This window comes from Leucoraja erinacea, chromosome 1 (assembly GCF_028641065.1).
Source record: "Leucoraja erinacea ecotype New England chromosome 1, Leri_hhj_1, whole genome shotgun sequence".
Taxonomy (NCBI): domain Eukaryota; kingdom Metazoa; phylum Chordata; class Chondrichthyes; order Rajiformes; family Rajidae; genus Leucoraja; species Leucoraja erinaceus.
The window spans coordinates 97,321,638-97,343,286 of NC_073377.1; the positions used below are offsets into that span (position 1 = coordinate 97,321,638).

A 21,649-nucleotide genomic window follows, 5' to 3' on the forward strand; every position below is an offset into this window, starting at 1 on the left:
TATAATTGTGACATTACAAAACTAAGGTAGATGCAGTGGTGTAGCAGGGTGGCATGGTGGTGCAGCTTGAAGAGCTGATGCCTCATAGAAACATAGAAACATAGAAATTAGGTGCAGGAGTAGGCCATTCGGCCCTTCGAGCCTGCACCGCCATTTAATATGATCATGGCTGATCATCCAACTCAGTATCCCGTACCTGCCTTCTCTCCATACCCTCTGATCCCCTTGGCCACAAGGGCCACATCTAATCCTCTTAAATATAGCCAATGAACTGGCCTCAACTACCCTCTGTGGCAGAAAGTTCCAGAGATTCACCACTCTCTGTGTGAAAAAAGTTCTCCTCATCTCGGTTTTAAAGGATTCCCCCCTTATCCTTAAGCTGTGACCCCTTGTCCTGGACTTCCCCAACATCGGGAACAATCTTCCTGCATCTAGCCTGTCCAACCCCTTAAGAATTTTGTAAGTTTCTATAAGATCCCCTCTCAATCTCCTAAATTCTAGAGAGTATAAACCAAGTCTATCCAGTCTTTCTTCATAAGACAGTCCTGACATCCCAGGAATCAGTCTGGTGAACCTCATAGTGCAAGAGACCCGGGTTTGGTCCTGACCTGAGGCGTTGTCTGTGTGGAGTTTTCACGTTCTCCCTGCGACCGTGTGGGTTTTCTTATGGTTTTCTGGTTTCCTCCCACATCCCAAAGACGTGGGAGGAAATTTGTCTCGGTAAAGTGCCCGTAAAATGCAGGGAGTGGATGCAAAAGCAGGATAACATAGAACTAGTGTGAATGGGTAAATGATGGTCAGCATGGATTCAGTGGGCCGAAGGGCCTGTTTCCATGCTGTCTCTCTAAACTAAACAATGTTTCACCAAGAAAAATACAGGATAAAATACAAATGCACCACTGCTCGATAATTTTGGTGTTGCTGACTGAAGGGACAGATGCATGGGACACAGTAACAATGAATATTAGCTGAGTACCCATTATGAACAGGCCGATGCTGCTTAAATGGCTCAAACGGGATTCATGGTCAAGGAGAAGTTGACATGAGGAATCAGCATTGTTGGTGTCTGGTGCGAAGTTGGTAGAGGCCGCTGGAACATTGCTTCCCTCACCGAAGGTTTTATAGTTAATTAAGGAATTAAAATGAAGAATAGATGCAAACAGGAATCAACAGATTCAACAGATAATTTCCTGAAATGTCAGGTCTGTGATTTGAAATAAATGAAAATCAAATTAAACTGCAGATGCTGAGTCAGGAATAAACATTGAAAATGCTGGGAATATTTAATGGGTCAAGCAGCATTTGTGGAGAGAGGTTGTTGAAGAGTCCTAGACCTGAAACTTTAACTGTTTCTCTATTCATTGATGGATGCTGCTTGGTTTGCAGAGTGTTTGCAACTTTTTATGCCTATTTATTTGAATAGGCTAAGCTACTAATCTCTCATTTAGAAGAATGAGCGATAATATAATTGAAATATACAGAATCCTTAACACAACACGGCAGACTCTATGTGGGAAGGATGTTCCATCCGCCAGTAGAGTCAAGAACTAGGGATACAGTCTTCAAATAAGGTGGAGGGCATTTAAGACTAAAATAAGGAGATATTTCTTCCTTTAAATAATGGTCAATCTTTGCCAATTTTATGTCACATGTATGTCAAGGGCCTGTTTGTTTCTTTATCCTTTAAGTCTACCTAGACTTTCTATTTCACGTACACCAAAGTCTCCACAATGATGATGGAAATTACTTCTGCCTCCATTGAAAATGTGTGAATATTCTAAAACATTTCTCTTCAGCTTCAACTTCATTGGTATATTTTGTTCTCACATTCTACTATTCCCTTTGCTAGATTCTTTCACATCTGCAGTTAATGCTTTCTCCTGGTCTATTATTGTCCCTGACTGCACTTATAACACTTTTCCACAAGTTCCTCCTTTTAACTCCACACCTTCATAACAAGGAAAACAAAACCAACATGACTAGCAGCCTTCACTGCCTTGTTGCAAACTCAACTATGATTACTGCCAGTCTTAATATTGTTTATTTCTGCACTGATCTGTCAAATTACACTTTGGGCAAAATAAAGTAGACCATGGCCATTGGTTCTGAAGAACACCATCAGCATTCAGCAAGCCCCAGGTGAGCAAGCACCAGGCTCAAAGTTCAAGTGACAGGTGCTAACACATTGAGTTCAACAATGTCATGAACCATCAATCTCCAGCCCACACCCCCCCAGCCCAGCCATAAACATGGAGGCCACATTGATTCCAATGAGAATTGCCAGACCTGCAGATTGGATGGGTATAGGTTTGTTCAGATCTTATTATTGACAGCTATAGCAGATGGCAAACCTCCGCTCTAGACTGTGTAGTATATTTATTCTGGGAACAGGGTCTCAGCAGTACACATCTAAAGCCAATGATGTGCACAGGCTTCACGAGACACCCATAGGGGATGGATAAAACAAGTTCGGGAACCAGGGATATCAGCTTATTTATAATAAAAAGGAACTGAAGATGCTTGTTTATATCTAGGATGGACACAAAATGCTGGAGTAACTCAGTGGGTCAAGCAGCATCCTTGGAGAAAATGGATAGGTGATGTTTCGGGTCAGGTCCCTTCCTCAGCCTACTTATGTTGGGAAGACAATGGTGAGACCCAGCAAATACATGGCCAAGAAAGATGAGGCTCGTTATCTATTACCAACAATAATTGCTTCTAGCACAACACTACACATCTCTGTCTGTAACACAGCTATGCATGGATGAAAGATTGCAACCTGCATATTAAAGAATCCCCTAGACCTCTCATAATTCATCCTCTGCACATTGCAAGAGTGTGAATAACTCTTAACTACATAATCCAACAAACTCTCCAGTTAATCCTTAGCGCTTTGATTAAACTGGAAGAGGATGACACTGTACAGATTACCTGACATCAACTTTAACATGCACATAGAATAATATCTCAGAGATGTTGTGTCAGTCTTCTCCGTCTGAATTCCTGGGTGATCCTGCTCCATGTAAGGGGACCGGCAATGCAGCAGGTGACACAATGATATATAGGCAGCATGCAGTAACCCCTAGGCAACCTCAGTATTGACTTCAGACCCTATAAATGTTTTCATGACATCAAGTCAAACATGGCCAAGGGGATCTCTCCCGGAAAACCAACTATCCTCCTCCCTTGGATGGTGAATGTGTGCACTTTCATGTTGAGCAACATTTGCAAGAAGCACTAAAAGTAGCAGATGCACAGAATTTACTCCGGGTGGGAGAACTGCCATGCCTATCACCAAAGATACCTTGATAAAACCATGGTTGACTGAACTGCTTTAGTCCTGAAGACTGAAACTGCCAGAATGCAGATGAGAGAAATAACATAAACAGCAATAGAGACACAAGGAACTGGAGACGCTGGAATCTTAAGCAAAATACAAAGTGCCTGAGCAACTCAGTGGGTCAGGCAACTTCTGTGGAGGAAATGAACGTGACACTTTGAGTCAGAACCTTTCCTCATGAAGGGCAAAACTGACTGATTGGCTGTGCACCAGCGAATAAATGGATTAATGGCACCCTTTCATTTCTCTGCCACTGGTTATTGTAACATTGGCTGTAACCTTGAAAGTAATTCTAAGCTACTTTCCCAATATATAAATTTCACCCTTCAAGCAAAAATCAATCAAGCCTCAAGATATCTTTTGGGTATTCATCCTTCTTTCTGATTTGTTATCTGATATTATAATGTCTATTTGACAAGTTCCTTGGAACATTTTTGATATACTAAAAACATTAAATGGTGCTAGCTCTTTTCTTCCCTTACAATTTGTTTTTTTTAGTTCATTTAGCATCACATTATTCTCAATGTACTCAAATCTCTACACATGAATACAAGTTCGCTGACCACACCACTGTTGTGGGACGTATCACTGGTGGAGATGAGTCAGAGTATAGAAGTGAGATCGACCGTTTGACTAAATGGTGCCAGCACAATAACCTGGCTCTCAACACCAGCAAAACCAAGGAACTGATTGTGGACTTTGGAAGGGGTAGGATGGGGACCCATAGTCCTGTTTATATCGATGGTGTAGAGGGTCAAGAACTTCAAATTCCTGGGCGTGCAAATCTCTGAAGATCTCTCCTGGTCCGAGAACACTGATGCAATTATAAAGAAAGCTCATCAGCGCCTCTACTTCCTGGGAAGATTACGGAGAGTCGGTATGACAAGGAGGACTCTCTCGATCTTCTACAGGTGCACAGTAGAGAGCATGCTGACCGGTTGCATCGTGGCTTGGTTCGACAACTTGAGCGCCCAGGAGCGGAAAAGACTGCAAAAAGTGGTAAACACTGCCCAGTCCATCATCGGCTCTGACCTCCCTACCATCGAGGGGATCTATCGCAGTCGCTGCCTCAAAAAGGCTGCCAGCATCATCAAAGACCCACACCATCCTTGCCACACACTCATCTCCCTGCTGCCTTCAGGTAGAAGGTACAGGAGCCTGAAATCTGCAACATCCAGGTTCTGGAATGGCTGCTTCCCCACAGCCATCAGGCTATTAAGCTCAACTCATACAAAACTCTGATCTTTAATAGCCCATTACATTTTATCTGTTTATTTATGTGTGTGTATATATATATATATTCATTGGCATATGGTCACATTGATCTGTTCTGCTATATATTTATTTATGCCTACTATATTCTGCTGTGCTGAAGCAAAGCAAGAATTTCATTGTCCTATCTGGGACACATGACAATAAACACTCTTGAATTTCTTGAATCTTGAATCTTGAATGACATATTGATCCTTTGCTGACATGTATGGAAGTATTTCCCTCAGGCCCCATCAGTATTCAAGCTGCTAACCCAAAAATTCCCCTTCAGTCTGGTTATGTTTTTGAAAGTTTGTGACTCAGTTCCTGGTTATGGTATTTCTGAAGCTCATTGTATGTTTAATTTGTGCATCCTGTGGTTATTATCCACCAAAGAAGCCATGACTTTTATTTCCTGCCTAGTTGCAGAGTCACTGAGTATTACTAAGAATAGTCTGCCTCTCTGTCAGACTGTGTCACGAAGCAGTCATCTATTATTAGGTTAACTAACTTGGACTTTCAACCAAGTAAACACTCAGATTATATTATGTTGGTTAAAATTAAAATAAACGTTAATATTTACAGTTATCCTTTTTATCAGACTATATCGGGCCTGCTGACTCATAGCAGTTATTATCTTTTTGACAATTAAATACTGAAAGCAGAGTAGCTTATTTTGTAACTCATTCCCTCAAACAAAATCATCTTAATTTCCTCCCAGCTGTTCCCAACATACAAAATGCATAGACATGTTTCCTATCTATTTACCTTTCCTTCACCTAGGCCATAAATTTGAATTCATCACCAACCAAGCTTGAGATTCTTAATGTTACAAGTTGTTTCTAAATTTATATGTTATTTAACCTTCCTTAATACTTCTCATTATTATAATCTGCCAGACCCTTAGAACTAATATCAATGGCTGCTCGGTCCTATCACACTTTAACTAAATACACATCTTTCTGTACCTCACCTGAGAAGGTTAAAACACCTTCTTTCTATGTCAAGTTGTCATGTCTGCTAATCTCCGCCTTTTGTGTTCGCACCAAAATATGTCTTTTTGTCTCTCCCAACACTCTTGGAGATGGATCCTTTGATGCTGGGGGTGGGAGCCTTTGGCTGAAGTCTGCACAAAGGCATCTTTAACAACTTAACAGGATAGTGAAAGCAGCCAGTAGGATCATTGGTGCTCCACTCCCTCTCCTGTTGGAGATCTATCAGAAGCGCAGCATCCACAGAGCCATCTCCATTATTAAGGACCCCTATCACCCATCACACCACATCTTCTCCATTCTGCCATCTGGGAAGAGGTACAGGAGCATCAGCTGCAAAACCAGCAGGATGCTCCACAGCTTCTTCCCACAGGCAATAAAACTAGTTAACGGACTGTGTCCCCTCCCCATACATCATACACCAACACACCTAACCTCGCCCACCTTTGACAGCTAGACACCTGTCAAAGCAAAGCCACTGTCCGGTCTGAATGTCTGTTTTTAGTTCAATTTTAAAGTCTATTTTAGATAAGTTAATTTTAATGCTGTGTATTTATTCTGTTTTATTAACTGCACTGACAGGAACTGATTGAGAAACTATTTTTAGTTTCCTCTGAGTATGTAAGTGCTCAGTGAAAATTACATTAAAGTAAATACTGAATACTGAATACTGAACATAGTGGCTGGTCCTTGTATATTTAACAGCTGCATCTCTATGCTTGTCGGTTTGGCTACCTTCCACTTTCTAACCATTCCTTCCCCAGGAGTTTCTTCCCACGGCCTGTCCAGTTTGGGTGATTCTTGATATATGTTTCTAATGTTCTTCTAAATTTCTTGTTGTAGCTTAGTCTGGATGGAGTTCAATTCCACATTTTGCCCAAAAACTGTACCCTTTATGTACAAAGGGATATTTCCACACTCAGTTGCCGATCAGTTACTTTCCATTTTCACTCAAAGTGCCAAAGGACATTATCCTGCTTTTTTAATCTTTGGGCTGTGAGGCAACGTTTGCATGTGGGACATTTTTTACCTGTATACTGTTTCTTCTTTACTCTTTACTCCTTCAAGTCTCCCTATTCTGACTTTATTCCACCGGCCGATGAAAGATCCCGTGAATGGGCCGATTCAAGCCCTACTATTCAGGGCGGACAAAGCTGCTGATGCTGGAGTTCGGAGTCGGTCACCAACCAGGTCAGCTCCCAATGTTACCGTCTACAGGGCCCACGGCCGATGCCTCGCAAGTGTGTGTGTGTGTGTGTGTGTGTGTGTGTGCGCGCGTGCGGCCGCCAATAAATTGTTTCCCCCGCATGTTTTGATAGAGATTTCCGCGCCTGCTTTGTAGCTTTAAATCATATCAACATTTCATTTTACCAAAAATGGGCTCAGGATTCCTCAATAAAAATTGCCCATTAACTCAAATTTTCCATGTGATGCTTGGTCTTTGCCATTGTTCCTTCACCTTCTGTTTTTTGCCTCTATTGCCCACACCAACTTTTCGTCCAATGACAAATTTTATCTTACATTATTGCACAATCAGGTATTTGTCTATTGGTAGGATCTAGTGATTAACACGATCCTTTACTTTCTTTTTAAGTTAGTACTCACTTACCCGATTCAATATTTTCATTTCCTTGTTTTTCCTCTGTACCTGTCCCTTTTCTATTGTCTACTTGGTTGCAATGACCTCTAGCTCGAGTTCACTCTACCTTTCGCTCAAATTCAGTGAACGACACACCTAAAATTTCCACTGTTCCCAAAGGGGAGCTAGAATGTCAGAAAGGTGGTAGATGACAATTGTTTTGGCCCCTGTCCCAGCACAATAAAATGCATTTGTATCTGAAACCCCCAGGGAGAGCAACTTTGGATCAGCTACACACTGGCCTTGGTCGTGGTTCAGAGGCACAGTGGTACCTTTGTCTAGTGAAGGGTGGGCCAGTTGGTACAGAAAGGAGATATTGTGGGGGAAGGGGAGAAGGGGAGGGGGGGGGGGGGGGGGGGAATAGAAAACAAAGAAGGAAGTGGAAAGAAAAAAAAAACAGATGTTTCGGGCGTTGTGCATAAGGAAGGTATGAGGAGGATAATTGAAAGTGGAACTGAAGCCAGGAAGATGTACAGTGCAATAGATAATGTTGACATTTTGAGGAAACTCAGGGGAGAATGTACTGTAGATTGGCCAGCATGTTCGGTCAAGCAGATCAGGAAGTCGAGATGCACACTAGGGGAAGGAGTTGACAGCTAAGGGCCGAAAATTGGAAGGCTGGAGGCTTAAACTACAGATCAGAGGTTCATGGGATGGGCTGGAGACAGAGAAGGATGATGTGAGGCTATTTGTTTGTTACCAGGGTGGGCCTGGGGGGAGTGGGGCAGAGGGGGGAGAGGGGGGGGCGCAGGGGAGGAGGGGGAGGGTGGGCATGGGGGGAGTGGGGCAGAGGAGGGGGGGCGCAGGGGAGGAGGGTGGGCCTGGGGGGAGGCGCAGGGGAGGAGGGCGGAGGGTAGTGGTGGGGGGAGTGGGGCAGAGGGGGGTGGGTGCCTTTGGATTCAGGCAAATAGGCATTTTATTTGCTTGACCAATCGCCAAGGGCCCAAGATTCCACCATTCACATCGCAATGAGTTAAAAAAAACAGCACCATGTTATTGAATTTCTAAGCAGCAGGGTCTCATTTATTAAGCTACTGTAGGATCATGTTTCTTCCCTCAAACGTCAATTGCATATAAATAATATTTAGGCCTCTTCTAAACTTATTTTCACATTTATAAATATCACTGACACACCTCACAGATTATAGATGATAGATGCCAAGCACAGATGCATACGATTGTGGTTTGCTGAGAGCATTGAATTTGGCATCTAAAAAGTGACCATGAAGTTAAAAGCATGACCTGTCATGGTATCGCTTTTTTGGCAGATATTAATTTCAGTAGCTCAGAATTTCAAAATTCCTGCTGACCAAGTAAATATATTCAAATTATCTCTATTTAATTAAAAAAAACACGCAGTTGGAGGCACTCCATTCCATACCAGTATTTAGGTATTGCTGTTGTTCAGGGGAATCTATTATTTTCTTTCAAAGAAAACAACTGTTTATGTGCAAGCATAAAGCTTCTTCATTGCTGGCTCATTCTGCTAACTAGTACAGTTTACTCATCTTTTGAAGAGTATCAATCCAGCATTTATACAAACAAATGCAAATGCTTTGTTTTTGCAAAGTTAGAAATTATACGAGGACAAACTTCACTGATGGACATTTGCATATCTTTTCTAGTTATCTGTAAATTCTAATATTCTAACAAGATCATATGCATTCCTGACAAAACATTAGCAAACTGAATCCTATCGCATAGTTCTTGCAAACAGCTGTGAAAATTTTCATGAAGTCCATCTTAAAAAAAATCTAAAATGAAACTCTTTTGAGGGACACCAATTTATTTCCTGTCCACGATGATAACTGGTGTGAAGATACCGATGAGAAGGACAAATACAAATCGCTTTAAATGTATAAACTGATTAAAAACAAGAAAGTTTGGCTTCCAGCAAATGTTTATCATTAACTTCAATTGTGTTTGGAACCTTTCCTCAAAGGAATCATAAAAGGCACCTGATTTAATGGCACTCACCTGGTTAAGAGGTATTTTGTAATCGGCTCCCCAGTACAATGTCATACCAAGTGAGTACACATGCATCTGCAAGTACAAAAACCCCAGATCAAAGTTTACTAAATTATTATTATTTTATACTTCAGGAGTAAAAGTTATATTTTGCGAGCAAATAAATATTCAAGCATTCAGAATACACTGCTCTTCTTAGAATTTATTTCAACAATTTTTTTCAACCGATTTATATTCCCCAAATAAAAAGAGAAACATGTTGTAACAAAAGGCCCACAAAATACATGTCTGCTTTGCCATTTTGAACCACAACTATGAATTAATTACTTCAATGACTGCAAATAATAATGTAAAAAAAAGATTTTGAGCAGAATTGATTTTCACGAAACATCTATTAAATATTATTTATAATATATTAACATGAATGAATTTCCAGTGAAGCATCTTGAATTGACACAATGTGAAACAACTAGGTAACATGTAGATTGCATTTTCTCGAATTTTTTCTGCAATTTTTTTACAAATTACAGTTAAAATAGTTACAAGTGTGGGAATCAGCAGTAAACCCAAGTACCCTTGGAAATATCAGTAGAATTGCTTAAATGTGATGGTTAGGACTGCAGATTTTGTTCAACATCTTATTGCTGATTTTTTTTGTACACAATCTGTTCTTGCTGCAGCTAACAACATTGCAGTAATCCAATCCACAATGATATAACTAATAATATTTAAGGTGTGAAATTTCTGATTGTGGGCTGAATCATGCAGGATGTGGCCAGTGCATCTGTCATTCTGCTCCATCACCGGACTCCAGATGTGATCCAAAGATGGAGCCTTGTCTTACTTGGATTCCTCCGCGTTACATTGGAGAATCTGTTCCTCCTAGACCTGGAATAGGAATAGAGGTGCTTTCCTTTTTCCAAGAGCTTTTCCTAGGGATTTTTTGTTTTGTTTTACATTTTATCATTTTAATTTTGTCTTCATGATTAACATTTCATTTTTTTGTTTTTGTTTACAGCATTGTTGTGTTTTTAAATGTCACTGATTATGGGAGATGTTTAAAAGCTTTCAACAAAACCTCTTGGGTTTTTACAATGGACAAAATTGACAGGACTTGATTAACTGAGCTAAAGGAGGGGTTGCACAGGCTGGGACTGTATTCCTTGGAGAGTTGGAGGATGAGAGATGCTCTCATAGAGATCACAAGGGGAATTGATGTGGTAGAAGCACCGAGTATTTTACCCAGCATTGGGGAATCAAGAACCAGAGGACATATTATAGTTTTAAGGTGAGAGAGGAAAGATTTGATAGGAAACTGAGGGGCAACTTTATCACTGATAAATGGTGAGTATATGGAATGAGCAGCCAAGGAGATAGTTGAGGCAGAAACTATAACATTTAAAAGACATTTAGACAGGAACATGGATAGGAAAGGTTTAGAGGGAAATGGGTCAAACGTAGGCAAGTAAAACAAGTGTAGATGTGGCACCTTGGTCGGCATGGCAAGCTGTATGCTGTATGCTGTATAACTCGATGATCTGCAATTTTACATCCTGTCAAAGCTGTCAGGGCATTGCAGGAGTAGACTATCTGCAGGAGCCTATTGAAGGTCTATCCACTGCTAACGTATCACCAGATGACTCCCACTTAATCACTCTCCCATCCATCCAAGCAAGTGAAGCTATGTGGGGGCCTGAGGTGTAAATCAGATCGAGGACTTTTCAGTTCACCTTGGGGATGGCTTAGACATGAATGAGCACATTATTTACGCACACCCAGGCATTGGGTTGAATGCTATGCAGCCTAATGTTCGGAGAATCTCTTCCTCTGACTCTTTTGCATATTTCAGTCTTCAGACTTTGACCTTGTATCTAACCTTTCCATTTTCACCCCAACTCCACTGGTAGTCTATAGCAACAACGGCCACTCTTGGGAAAGCCCTCTCTAGATCCTTCAACTTCCTATATTGTTGAAGAATCTTTGCATTTTTTGATTATATATCCTGTAATTCCTTTCAGAGCTTAGTCTATTCTGTTAACTGATACATTTCCGTGCTTTATTGCTATATTTATTGTTTAAAAAACACTTGAATATGGAAATTTATCAACAGGTAAGAAAAATTAGTTTGGTTTAAACGTGTGCTCTGAAAGGGCTAGAGGAAGCACATCTTATTCCTCCAAGTGTATATGGGAAAAATAACCATCTGACCCCCCCTCCTGCCAAAATCCACCTGTTACTTGCCGTGCTTTGTCCTTCCTTTTCCCTCTTCTAGCTTTCTTCCCCCCCCCCCCCCCCCCCCCCCCACAATCAGTCTGAAGAAGGATCTCAATCCGAAACGTCACCTATCCATGTTGTCCAGAGATGCTGCTTGTCCTGCTAAGTTACTCCAGCAGTTTGTATCCTTTCCCCTATATATTTAAATGGGCTATAACTTACATTAATAAAAACATGCCAATGTATGTACATGGGTGTCGCAGAGTTATCTCAATAAGGGAAGATTTTTAACCCTTGGGGAATGGGTGGGCTTGGGCAAAGCTGGATGTGAGAAAATTAAAACTGAATTATGACTGAAGCAATTATCGTTAGGTAAGGGCAGGGCAGGATACAATGAAGCAATAGGAGAATTGTGGCTGATTCAAGACCATTTCAAATGAAAGCATTTTTATCATAGATTAATGGGTCTCATGGAACCAGGTTAGTAAAGCATGACCACTGAACGAATGCAGGAGGCAAGAGCCTTTCTAGTTATTTGTTTACCCAGTGTGCATGATTCATTACCTCTCCAAATTGCACAGTCTCTTCCAATCCCAATTCAGCAGTCCCAGCAACATCTGCTGATCTCTCCTGGTCTATGTTCTTCCCCAAAGTCTTTTCCATGGGTCTCTAATATTGGACTCAAATCTCCCCCATAACTCTGATCCTGCAGCCTTTCCAATCTCTCTGAACCCACCACACCCCCCACCCAGCTAGTCTCCACCTCTCATTCCCTGCTTGAAGTCACAGAAAATCTTGATTATCTACTTTCCCATCCCTCCCAAACCCAGTTAAAACACTATGAACCACATACTCAGCAGTTCACACTCTAATAACTAGGATGCAAATTTTAGCAGCTAAATGCATCAATGCAATCTATAAACATGGTTTAAGAGTCAATTTTAATTCATAGTTTAAATTATTTCCAAAAGTCCTCTTTTGGTGGTGAGTCTCCTCTTATTAAGATTGCATGAACTATAAAGCCACATACAAGGTAATTATTGAAGCAACCATCATTTGGCACTTTAATTTGAGTGTACCACTGGGTGGTCAATAAATTAAAATGTCATAAGGCCTAAAATAGTTTATTTCAACACAGGATTCAATTTTGGCTATGTAGTTATGTGATACTATTTTTCTTACATGTAACTCATTATACAAAGCATTTATCTATGCCACAAATACAAAATACTTAAATGTGATGCCTTCTCTGCAATCAGGTTTTGGCTTTCTGACATGGCTTTTAATGAGACCCATGTGGATTTTCAGCAAATGTAGCTTCCTACACAGCTGGTGATTCATTCCCATACCTTCTCAACATCAGAAAGCGAAGACAAAGCCTGATTCTGCAAAACCTCAGGGGCTGTAAACACTCGCAGATCCTGGTTGGTAAGAGTTTCATCAGTGTAAGAAATTTTCCCAGAGGGTAAGAGCAGCAGAGACCATGGAGAGATGATGAAGCCAAGGGCCATAGGATCATCTGTGGAAAGATGAAAACACCAACGTCACTTAAATATTCTCGTCGACTTTATCCCAACATCCCATTCCCTTGTTAATGCACACCACCAGCTCCAGATATCAAACATTGTATATTCTTGAATCTGAGGACGTGAGATAAACATTTATTGTTCTGTAATAGACAATTTTTTATTTATCATAATTGTTCACTTTTTTTTTGTTAAGACATTAATTTTCTTTCATTCAAGAATAGTTATACTGGTGCCTACAGAACATCACTATTTGAATGGAGCACGAGCTAAACGGCATGGAAACCGGTCCTTCGGCCCACCATGTCCATGACTACCAAGTCGGAATATTGGGCTAGTCCCATTTGCCTGCATTTGGACCAAAGCCCTCTAAACATTTGTATTGTATCCACTTCAATAGCTTCCCCAGGTTGGGGGAGTCCAGAACCAGTGGTCACAGTTTAAGAATAAGGGGTAGGCCATTTAGGACTGAGATGAGGAAAAACATTTTCACCCAGAGTTGTGAATTTGTGGAATTCTCTGCCACAGAAGGCAATGGAGGCCAATTCACTGGAGTTTTTCAAGATAGTTAGATTTAGCTCTTTGGGCTAAGGGAATCGAGGGATATGGGGAAACTGATTTTGGATGATCGGCCATGATCATATTGAATGGCAGTGCTGACTCGAAGGGCCGAATAGCCTACTCTTACACCTATTTTCAATGTTTCCTCTAGCAGCTCATTACAGATACGGACAACGAACTGAGTGAAAAAGTTGACCCTGAGGTCCCGCTTAAATTTCTCCGCACTCATATATATAGCCTATGGCCATTAGTTTTAGGATCGTCTACCCTTAAAAAAAACTACTGAGTGCTCACTTTATAAGGTCATAAGTTATAGGAGTAGAATTAGGCTATCTTATCTATGCCCCTAGGCAGGAGAATGGGGTTGAGAGGTAAAATAGATCTGCCATTAACAAATAGCGGAGTTGACACAATGGGCCTGATTCTGCATCTATGTCGTATAGCCTTATACACCTCAATATGGTCACTCCTTAGCTTCATACGGTCTAATGAAAAAAGACCCACCCTTGTTACTATTCAACCACTCCGTATAACTCAAGCCAGCAAGCTCAGGTAACAACCTGATGAGTTTCTCCTCTCTATTATCCATCTTAATGACTATCTTCCATTCACTGGATGACCAAAACTGAACGCAATAATCCAAGAGTTGACATGTAGTCTCATCAATGACTTGTATTGCTGCATCATGATGTTCCAACTTTTGTATTCAATACCTTTTCCAATGAAGTCAAGTATGCCAAATGCGTTCTACACCACACTGTCCACCGGACTCGATACTTACAGGGAACCATGCACCCATTCTCCCTGACCTCTCTGCTCTGCGCCAATTTCCAGGGCCCTACCATTTACTGTGTAAATCCTGTCCTAGTATGACAAACCAAATTGTCACAGTTCAATTATATTTGCCATTCCTTGGCCCACCTTCCCAAATGATCTAGAACTGTTGAAACATTTACTTTACTTTAATTGTTAACTACTACATCCAAACAACAGCTGAACCAGCACCTTCTTTAACCAGATGGTGGTGAATCTGTGTAATTCATTGGCATAGATGGATGTGGAGGCAAAGTCATTAGGTATTTTTAAAGCGTAATTTGACAGGTTCTTGATTAGTAAGGGTGTCGAAGGTTACGGGGAGAAGGCAGGAGAATGGGATTAAAAATAAAGATAGATCAACCATGATTGAATGGCAGAATAGACACGATGGGCCAAATGACCTAATTCTGCTTCTATGACTTATGAACTTATGACCGTATATGGCACTCAACTGGCCACAAACATCAGTCAGAACAGCAACCTGCCACAACTAATGCCCTGTCCCACTTAGGAAACCTGAACGGAAACCTCTGGAGACTTTGCGCCCCACCCAAGGTTTCCTTGTGGTTCCAGGATGTTCCCGGAGGTTTTTGTCAGTCTCCCTACCTGCTTCCACTACCTGCAACCTCCGGCAACCACCTGCAACCTCCGGGAACCGCACGGAAACCTTGGGTGGGGCGCAAAGTCTCCAGAGGTTTCCGTTCAGGTTTCCTAAGTGGGACAGGGGCATAACCTTTGACTCCTTCCTCCAAGCAAATTTTGAATGCAATTGGATATGTCGTCTTGGATTTCATGCGATTATCACCTTCCAGACAAGCCTACCTTGCAGAACCTTATCAAAAGCCTTGCTAAAGTCTGTGTAGACCGCATCCACTTGCTTGCCCTCATACATCAGGTTTGTGAGGCACGATTTCACAAGATTTCTGCTATTAGGCAGAAAGCAATCTAAAAGTATGATAGTAAATCTGATGAAAAATGTCCTTTTCTAATACCCAATCCACTCTCCCTCATATTGCTACTTGTAAGCATCAAGTTAAGCTGTTGTAAACTCACTGAAATCTGCAAGCTCATTCTGGGTCAAAGCCCAAATATAGGAGCGGCCTGAATTGTATTTTGCGGGGTGTGGTATTAACTGGGGTTTTGTTGCTTGATGGCAACTGGACAACTCTGCTGGAACTACATGTATAGTATTAGATGTCAGGTGAGCATGCCGTCAGGTTTGGCTGTGTGTGTATTTGTTAATTGCACTTCACAGTGCCTTTTTCATTTCAACATATGTGTTAACTTGCGTTCTAAAGATATTTGCTCGAATCCCCTCAATTTTTCCAGGCTATTTATGAATTAAAGTGCCCTCCATAATGTTTGGGACAAAGACCCGTCATTTATTTATTTGCCTCTGGCAAGAACACCAGCAGCGGGTGTTTGACACACTCACGCAACACATGTCCTGCATTCCAACACTCGCTTACTTCGATGTCAAGCTATCTGTCATTTTAACTTGCGACGCCTCCCAATACGGACTGGGAGCTGCCTGACTCCAGATCGATGGTAGAAGCCACAGATCTATTGTTTATGTCTCTTGCACCATGACTGATACAGAAGAGCGCTACGCACAGATCGAGAAGGAACTGCTAGCTGTGGTCTTTGCTTGCAGGAAATTCAATGACTTTATTTTCGGGAACTCTGTCAGCCGCTGGTCAGCATTCTGAACAAGCCGATACACGCCGCCGCTGCACGCCTTCAACGTATGATGATGGTATTACAAAAGTACGACAATAGACTGGTTTACAAACGCGGAAAGGATATTCACTTAGCTGAGACTCTGTCACGGGCTCCTCGCAACACCTGCGAGCAACACCTGCGAGAAACACCTGTTGGACGATGATGGTTTTGTTGTTATGATGATCTCCTACCTCCCATCCTCGTGTCTGGACGATCTGGCAGCACAAACAGCTGCAGACAACACTCTACAGTCATTATCCTCTGTCATCCGACGCGGATGGCCAGACAAGTCAAGCAATACGGCTACCACCCCTGATTCGCCCATTCTACCCTGTTCGGGATGAACTGGTACTTCAGGATGGTATCGTGGTGAAAGGACACAAGGCAGTTTTTCCATATCTCTGCAAGAAAAGTATTACTATGCCATCCACAGGGGTCATCCCGGTGTGGAGGCAACCGTTCTGAATGCAAAGTATGTTCTTCTGGCCTGGAATGGCTGACTATGTGCATGGGAAAGTCGAGTCCTGTGCGGTGTGCAACAGCCTAGTGCCACACCAACACAAACAGCCCCTTCTCTCGTACCCCGCACCAGACTTGCCATGGTCTATAGTTGCAACTGACATTTTCGAGTGGCATGGCAATCAGTACCTGGTCCTGGTCGACTCGTACTCCAGATGATTCGAGATTGACCTACTCCGCAGTCCCACCTCAGCCATGGTTGTTGAAAAGCTGGCACGCCACTTTTCTGTCCACGGGGCTCCCGTCCATCTTCTCTCCGACAATAGCAGCCAATTTACCAGTCAGCATTTCAGAAACTTTGCTAAATACTGGGATTTTCGCTACATCGCCAGCAGCCCCAAGTACCCACAGTCCAATGGTTTGGCCGAACGTGCGGTGAGAAGTGCCAAACAAGTGATGGAACGGTCCCATTGGGGTGGTTCCGACATCTATCTCGACTTGCTTAATTTAAGTAACATTTCTCGTGATTCAATTTTGGGTTCCCCTGTCCAGCGCCTTATGTCAAGGCAGACTCGCACTACGCTACCTGTAGCTAAACAGATAGCACAACCACAAATTTGCGCCCCGCCTGTGATCCAGACAAAACTCAAGCATCGGCGCGGTACACAGAAAAGATACTATGACAAGTCAAGCACACCGCTTCCGCCACTGACCAAGGGACAGGTTGCCAGCTTGCAAACGCCAAAAGGCTATGACTGGCTGGGCGTCATTCAAGGGACTGCTCCTGAGCAACGCTCTTACCCGGTCAGTGTTGATGATGGCACCTACAGACGTACCCAACAACACCTTCATCCAGTCAATTAGCCAGTGCCGCCTCGACACTCTCCTGATTTCACAGCTGTGTCTCCTCCATGGTCCAACTGTTCCAAACCCACTGTCCCACAACTGCCTGCCGACCCCGGTCCAGATGCTTTGCCTGTTGCTTCGACTCCCCGGCCACTGCCGAGGTCTCCATCCTCACCCTCAACACCGGTCAGACCTGAGGTATCATCCCCTGCTCCTATTCAATCTCCGGTGAAGGGAGGAAACGGTTGGTCCCATACGTGCGCAGACAGGACTGTGGTTGAACTGTCTGTGAACTGTCTTCTCACTTGCTGCTGCTGCAGTACAGTACACAAAGTAAAGAGCACTCCCCTCATATTGGTGTTTTTCTATATGCTCCACTATATGTTTGTTTAATTATGAGGAAGGATGTAGATCAACCATATTAATCTCTGTCAATATAGCCTTCACCACATATATTATTCATGATACACATTCCACCATGTAATCCAGTCCGGGATTTGAGTAGGACTGCAGCCACTGATACAGCCTGATCGACCCTTAGTTTGGTAGTCTGTAAATTGATGCAATGAATGTAATGTATTGTTCTCTCTGCATGGGTTTTAATAAATGCTTTGTGGTTCACCTAATACTTTGTAATGGTTTGATTACAAAACACTCCACGATTTGAGATTTGTAATAGGAAAAAATCACATGTGGTTAAAGTGCACGTCAGATTTTATTAAAGGGTATTTTTTATATATTTTGGTTTCACCATGTAGAAATTACAACAGTATCTATGCATAGTCTCCTCATTTCAGGGCACCATAATGTTTTGGGACACATGGCTTCACAGATGTTTGTAATTGCTCAGGTGTTTAATTGCCTCCTTAATGAGGGTATAAGAGTATAAGAGTCTTTCCATCACATTTGGAAACTTTTCTTGCTGTTTTATCAACATGAGGACCAAAGTTGTGCCAATGAAAGTCAAAGAAGCCATTGTGAGACTGAGATACAAAAATAAAACTGTTAGAGATATCAGCTAAACCTTAGGTTTACCAAAATCATCTGTTTGGAACATCATTAAGAAGAAAGAGAACACTGGTGAGCTTACTAATCACAAAGGGACAGGCAGGCCAAGAGAGACCTCCACAGCTGATGACAGAAGAATTCTCTCTATAATAATGAAAAATCCCCAAACACCTGTCCGACAGATCAGAAACACTCTGATGGTGTGAATTTGTCAATGACCACTGTCCGCAGAAGATTTCATGAACAGAAATACAGAGGCTACACTGCAAGATGCAAACCACTGGTTAGCCGCAAAAATAGGATGGCCAGGTTACAGTTTACCAAGAAGTACTTAAAAGAGACAGTCTGGAAAAAGTTCATGTGGACAGATGAGATAAAGATTAACATATCAAAATGATGGCAGGTGAAAAGTATGTAGGAGAGAAGGAACTATCCAAGACCCAAAGCATACCACATCATCTGTGAAACACAGTGGTGGGGGGTGTTTTGGCCTGGGTATGTATGGCTGCTGAAGGCACTGGCTCACTTATCTTCATTGATGATACAACTGCTGATGGTAGTAGCATATTGAATTCTGAAGTGTATAGACACAACCTAGCTGCACAGGTTCAAACAAATGCCTTAAAACTCATTGGCCGGTGGTTCATTGTACAGCAAGACAATGATCCCAAACATACTGTTAAAGCACCAAGGGAGTATTTTAAAGCTAAAAAATGGTCAATTCTTGAGTGTCGAAGTCAATCGCCCGATCTGAATCCAATTGAGCATGCCTTTTATATGGTGAAGAGAAAACTGAAGGGGACTAGCCCCCAAAACTAGCATTAGCTAAAGATGGCTGCAATACAGGCCTGGCAGAGCATCACCAGAGAAGACACCCAGCAACTGGTGATGTCCATGAATCGCAGACTTCCAGCAGTCATTGCATGCAAAGGATATGCAACAAAATACTAAACATAATTACTTTCATTTACATGACATTGCTGTGTCCCAGACATTATGGGGCGCTGAAATGGGGGGGGGGGGGGGGGGGGGGGGCCAAGGCAAGGCTGTGTCAAAATCTAAACAACCAGTGGATGAGATGGGAGAGTGTGGAAAAGAGAAAGTTCAGCTGGAAGGACATGTGGGAGATGGAGGCGATCAGGATAAGTTTCCTCATTCGGGCAACCAATGATGTCCTTCCGAGCCCAAAAAATCTCAACCAATGGCTGGGCGAAGATCCATCATGCCCCCTGTGTTCAACACCAGCCACATTTAGGCACACCCTCACTGGGTGTAAGGTAAGCCTCTCCCAAGGATGGTACACCTGGAGACATAATCAAGTGCTCAAATGCCTGGCAGCGAGTCTGGAAAGCAGGAGAACAGCCAACAATGCCCTGCCGCCCAGAACAACCAACCCAGTTGAGACAATTGCCTCTTTGTTCGGGGGGGGGGGGGGGGCAGGTTTGGACCGCTGGAGGCAGCCTGGGATTTGAAGATGCTGGTGGATGTGGACCAACGGCTTACAGTCCCATCAGAGATAGCCATCACCAACTTGAGGCCTGGTCGAACTCTCAGCGCATGGTGTATCCCGTGGAGCTCAGTCCCTTGGGAGGATGCTGTGCAGGAAGCCTTCGAAAGAAAGAAAATGCGATATACAGAGCTTGCAGTGGAGGCAGAACAGCGCGGTTGGAGAGCTAAGATCTGCCCGGTAGAAGTTGGATGTCGAAGATTCGTGGCAACATCTACCTTAAGACTGATGAAGGACCTGGGGATCAGCGGACAAGCCCTATGCCAGGCCATCAAAGAAACATCACTGGTGGCAGAGTGGAGTAGCCAGTGGCTCTAGTTGAAGAGGAAAGACCCCATTTGGTCTCCCAAATAACTAACTAGACTGATGCAGAGGGGTGGTTCTGGGATGCCAGAATGTACCGCTGAGCCTACTGGAGATGTTGTGGGTTCAATCAGCGAAACGTCGATGAAAGTAGGTGCCCACTTGATAACCCCAATGACATGTCTGCCTAGCCTTTCTCAACATCGGAGGAGCATAGGTGAGTGCAGAAGGTTCCCATCACCATCGGGAGTAAGTTGATATTTGGCACTTTGGACTTTTATTTGTAAACATCAATCCTTGTATGTGTTAACTACATGCCGCAACTTGGTGCTGATGAACATTTTATTTCTGAAACTTTTTTTTTCAAATATATGTGGAACAAAAGTGCCCCTGGCATGAATCATTTCGGGCTACTGCATCACATGATTTTGGTGGTTTAAGAACTGCCTTAAACCCTTGCTCTCTTTTTTGTGGTTAGTTACTTGTCCCCACATGTTCTTAGTTCAGTCAGCTTTCTACATAGCAGAAGCTATGTCATCTTTACAAACATACTGTTGTTATTGCTTCACCTTGCCTTGCCAAGGAGCCACAACCTTTCAAAACAATCAAATGGAAAGTTAGAACTAAAAACACGAAAAAATAAATTGCTGGGAACAACTTGAACAAAAACAATGCACAAAGGCCATTTTAAGCAAATTTTATATTACATTGTAGTAATATACACCACGCAGCCTCGAGGAAAGTGAAAATCCAACTAAGACTTTGACGCAGATGCAAATGACATTACTTTCCTTTTTCTAATGACTGGCACTGATCCTAACTCCGTAAATAAAGGGAGACTATTATTAATTTATCATCTATGCCAGATCCAAAATACCTATTTTTTATTATTGCTATTTGTAACATCTGTATCTTGTCATTTGTATGCCAACACAGTGGGTCAGGCAGCATCATTGGAAAAAAGGAACAAGTGACGTTTCGGGTCGAGACCCTTCTTAAGACTCATCAGATTTTACTCATCAGAGCAAAATATCACAATAGTTTGAATGTAAACACACGTGGGAGTTGAATGAAACAATACATTTATGGTTTGAAATTACAGTGTGATATTTTCCCCAGGGAAGCTAGTCCTCTCAATCGCTTTATGGTTGCTGTCCTGGCATGACTAAAGTTCTTTTAATGCTAATGCACATATGATACAACTGCTGGAAAAACTATTAAGCACATCAGCCAGCATTTAATTCACCACAGTGAACACAATCAGTAAAACTGCACTACAGTTAACTATACACCAGTGTGCCCAACGAGACCCCTCACACTTCTTCAATTATATGAACCAAGTTCCCAATAAGAGCAAGGTCCAATGATGTAAAGTAGCAATTCCAGTCGGGTAGAAAAATTACAAGCTGTACATGATCTTTATTGCAGGTCTCTGAAAGTACTACTTGTCCTATAAAACACCAAGGATACATCATGTTAAAACCGGTTTGATGAAGT

General features: G+C 42.4%; 1 protein-coding gene across 3 annotated transcripts in view; it reads right to left on the reverse strand.

The window, feature by feature from the left end:
- ptpn13 (protein tyrosine phosphatase non-receptor type 13) overlaps positions 1-21,649 on the reverse strand; it is a 236,941-nt gene that overhangs the window by 175,433 nt on the left and 39,859 nt on the right. For all 3 annotated transcript variants that reach the window (XM_055640029.1, XM_055640022.1, XM_055640017.1), the window contains exons 3-4: positions 12,754-12,923; positions 9,200-9,265 (exon numbers count right to left, since the gene is read on the reverse strand). In XM_055640029.1, the coding sequence (XP_055496004.1) occupies positions 9,200-9,265; positions 12,754-12,923 (236 nt within the window). The remainder of the gene's footprint in view (positions 1-9,199; positions 9,266-12,753; positions 12,924-21,649) is intronic.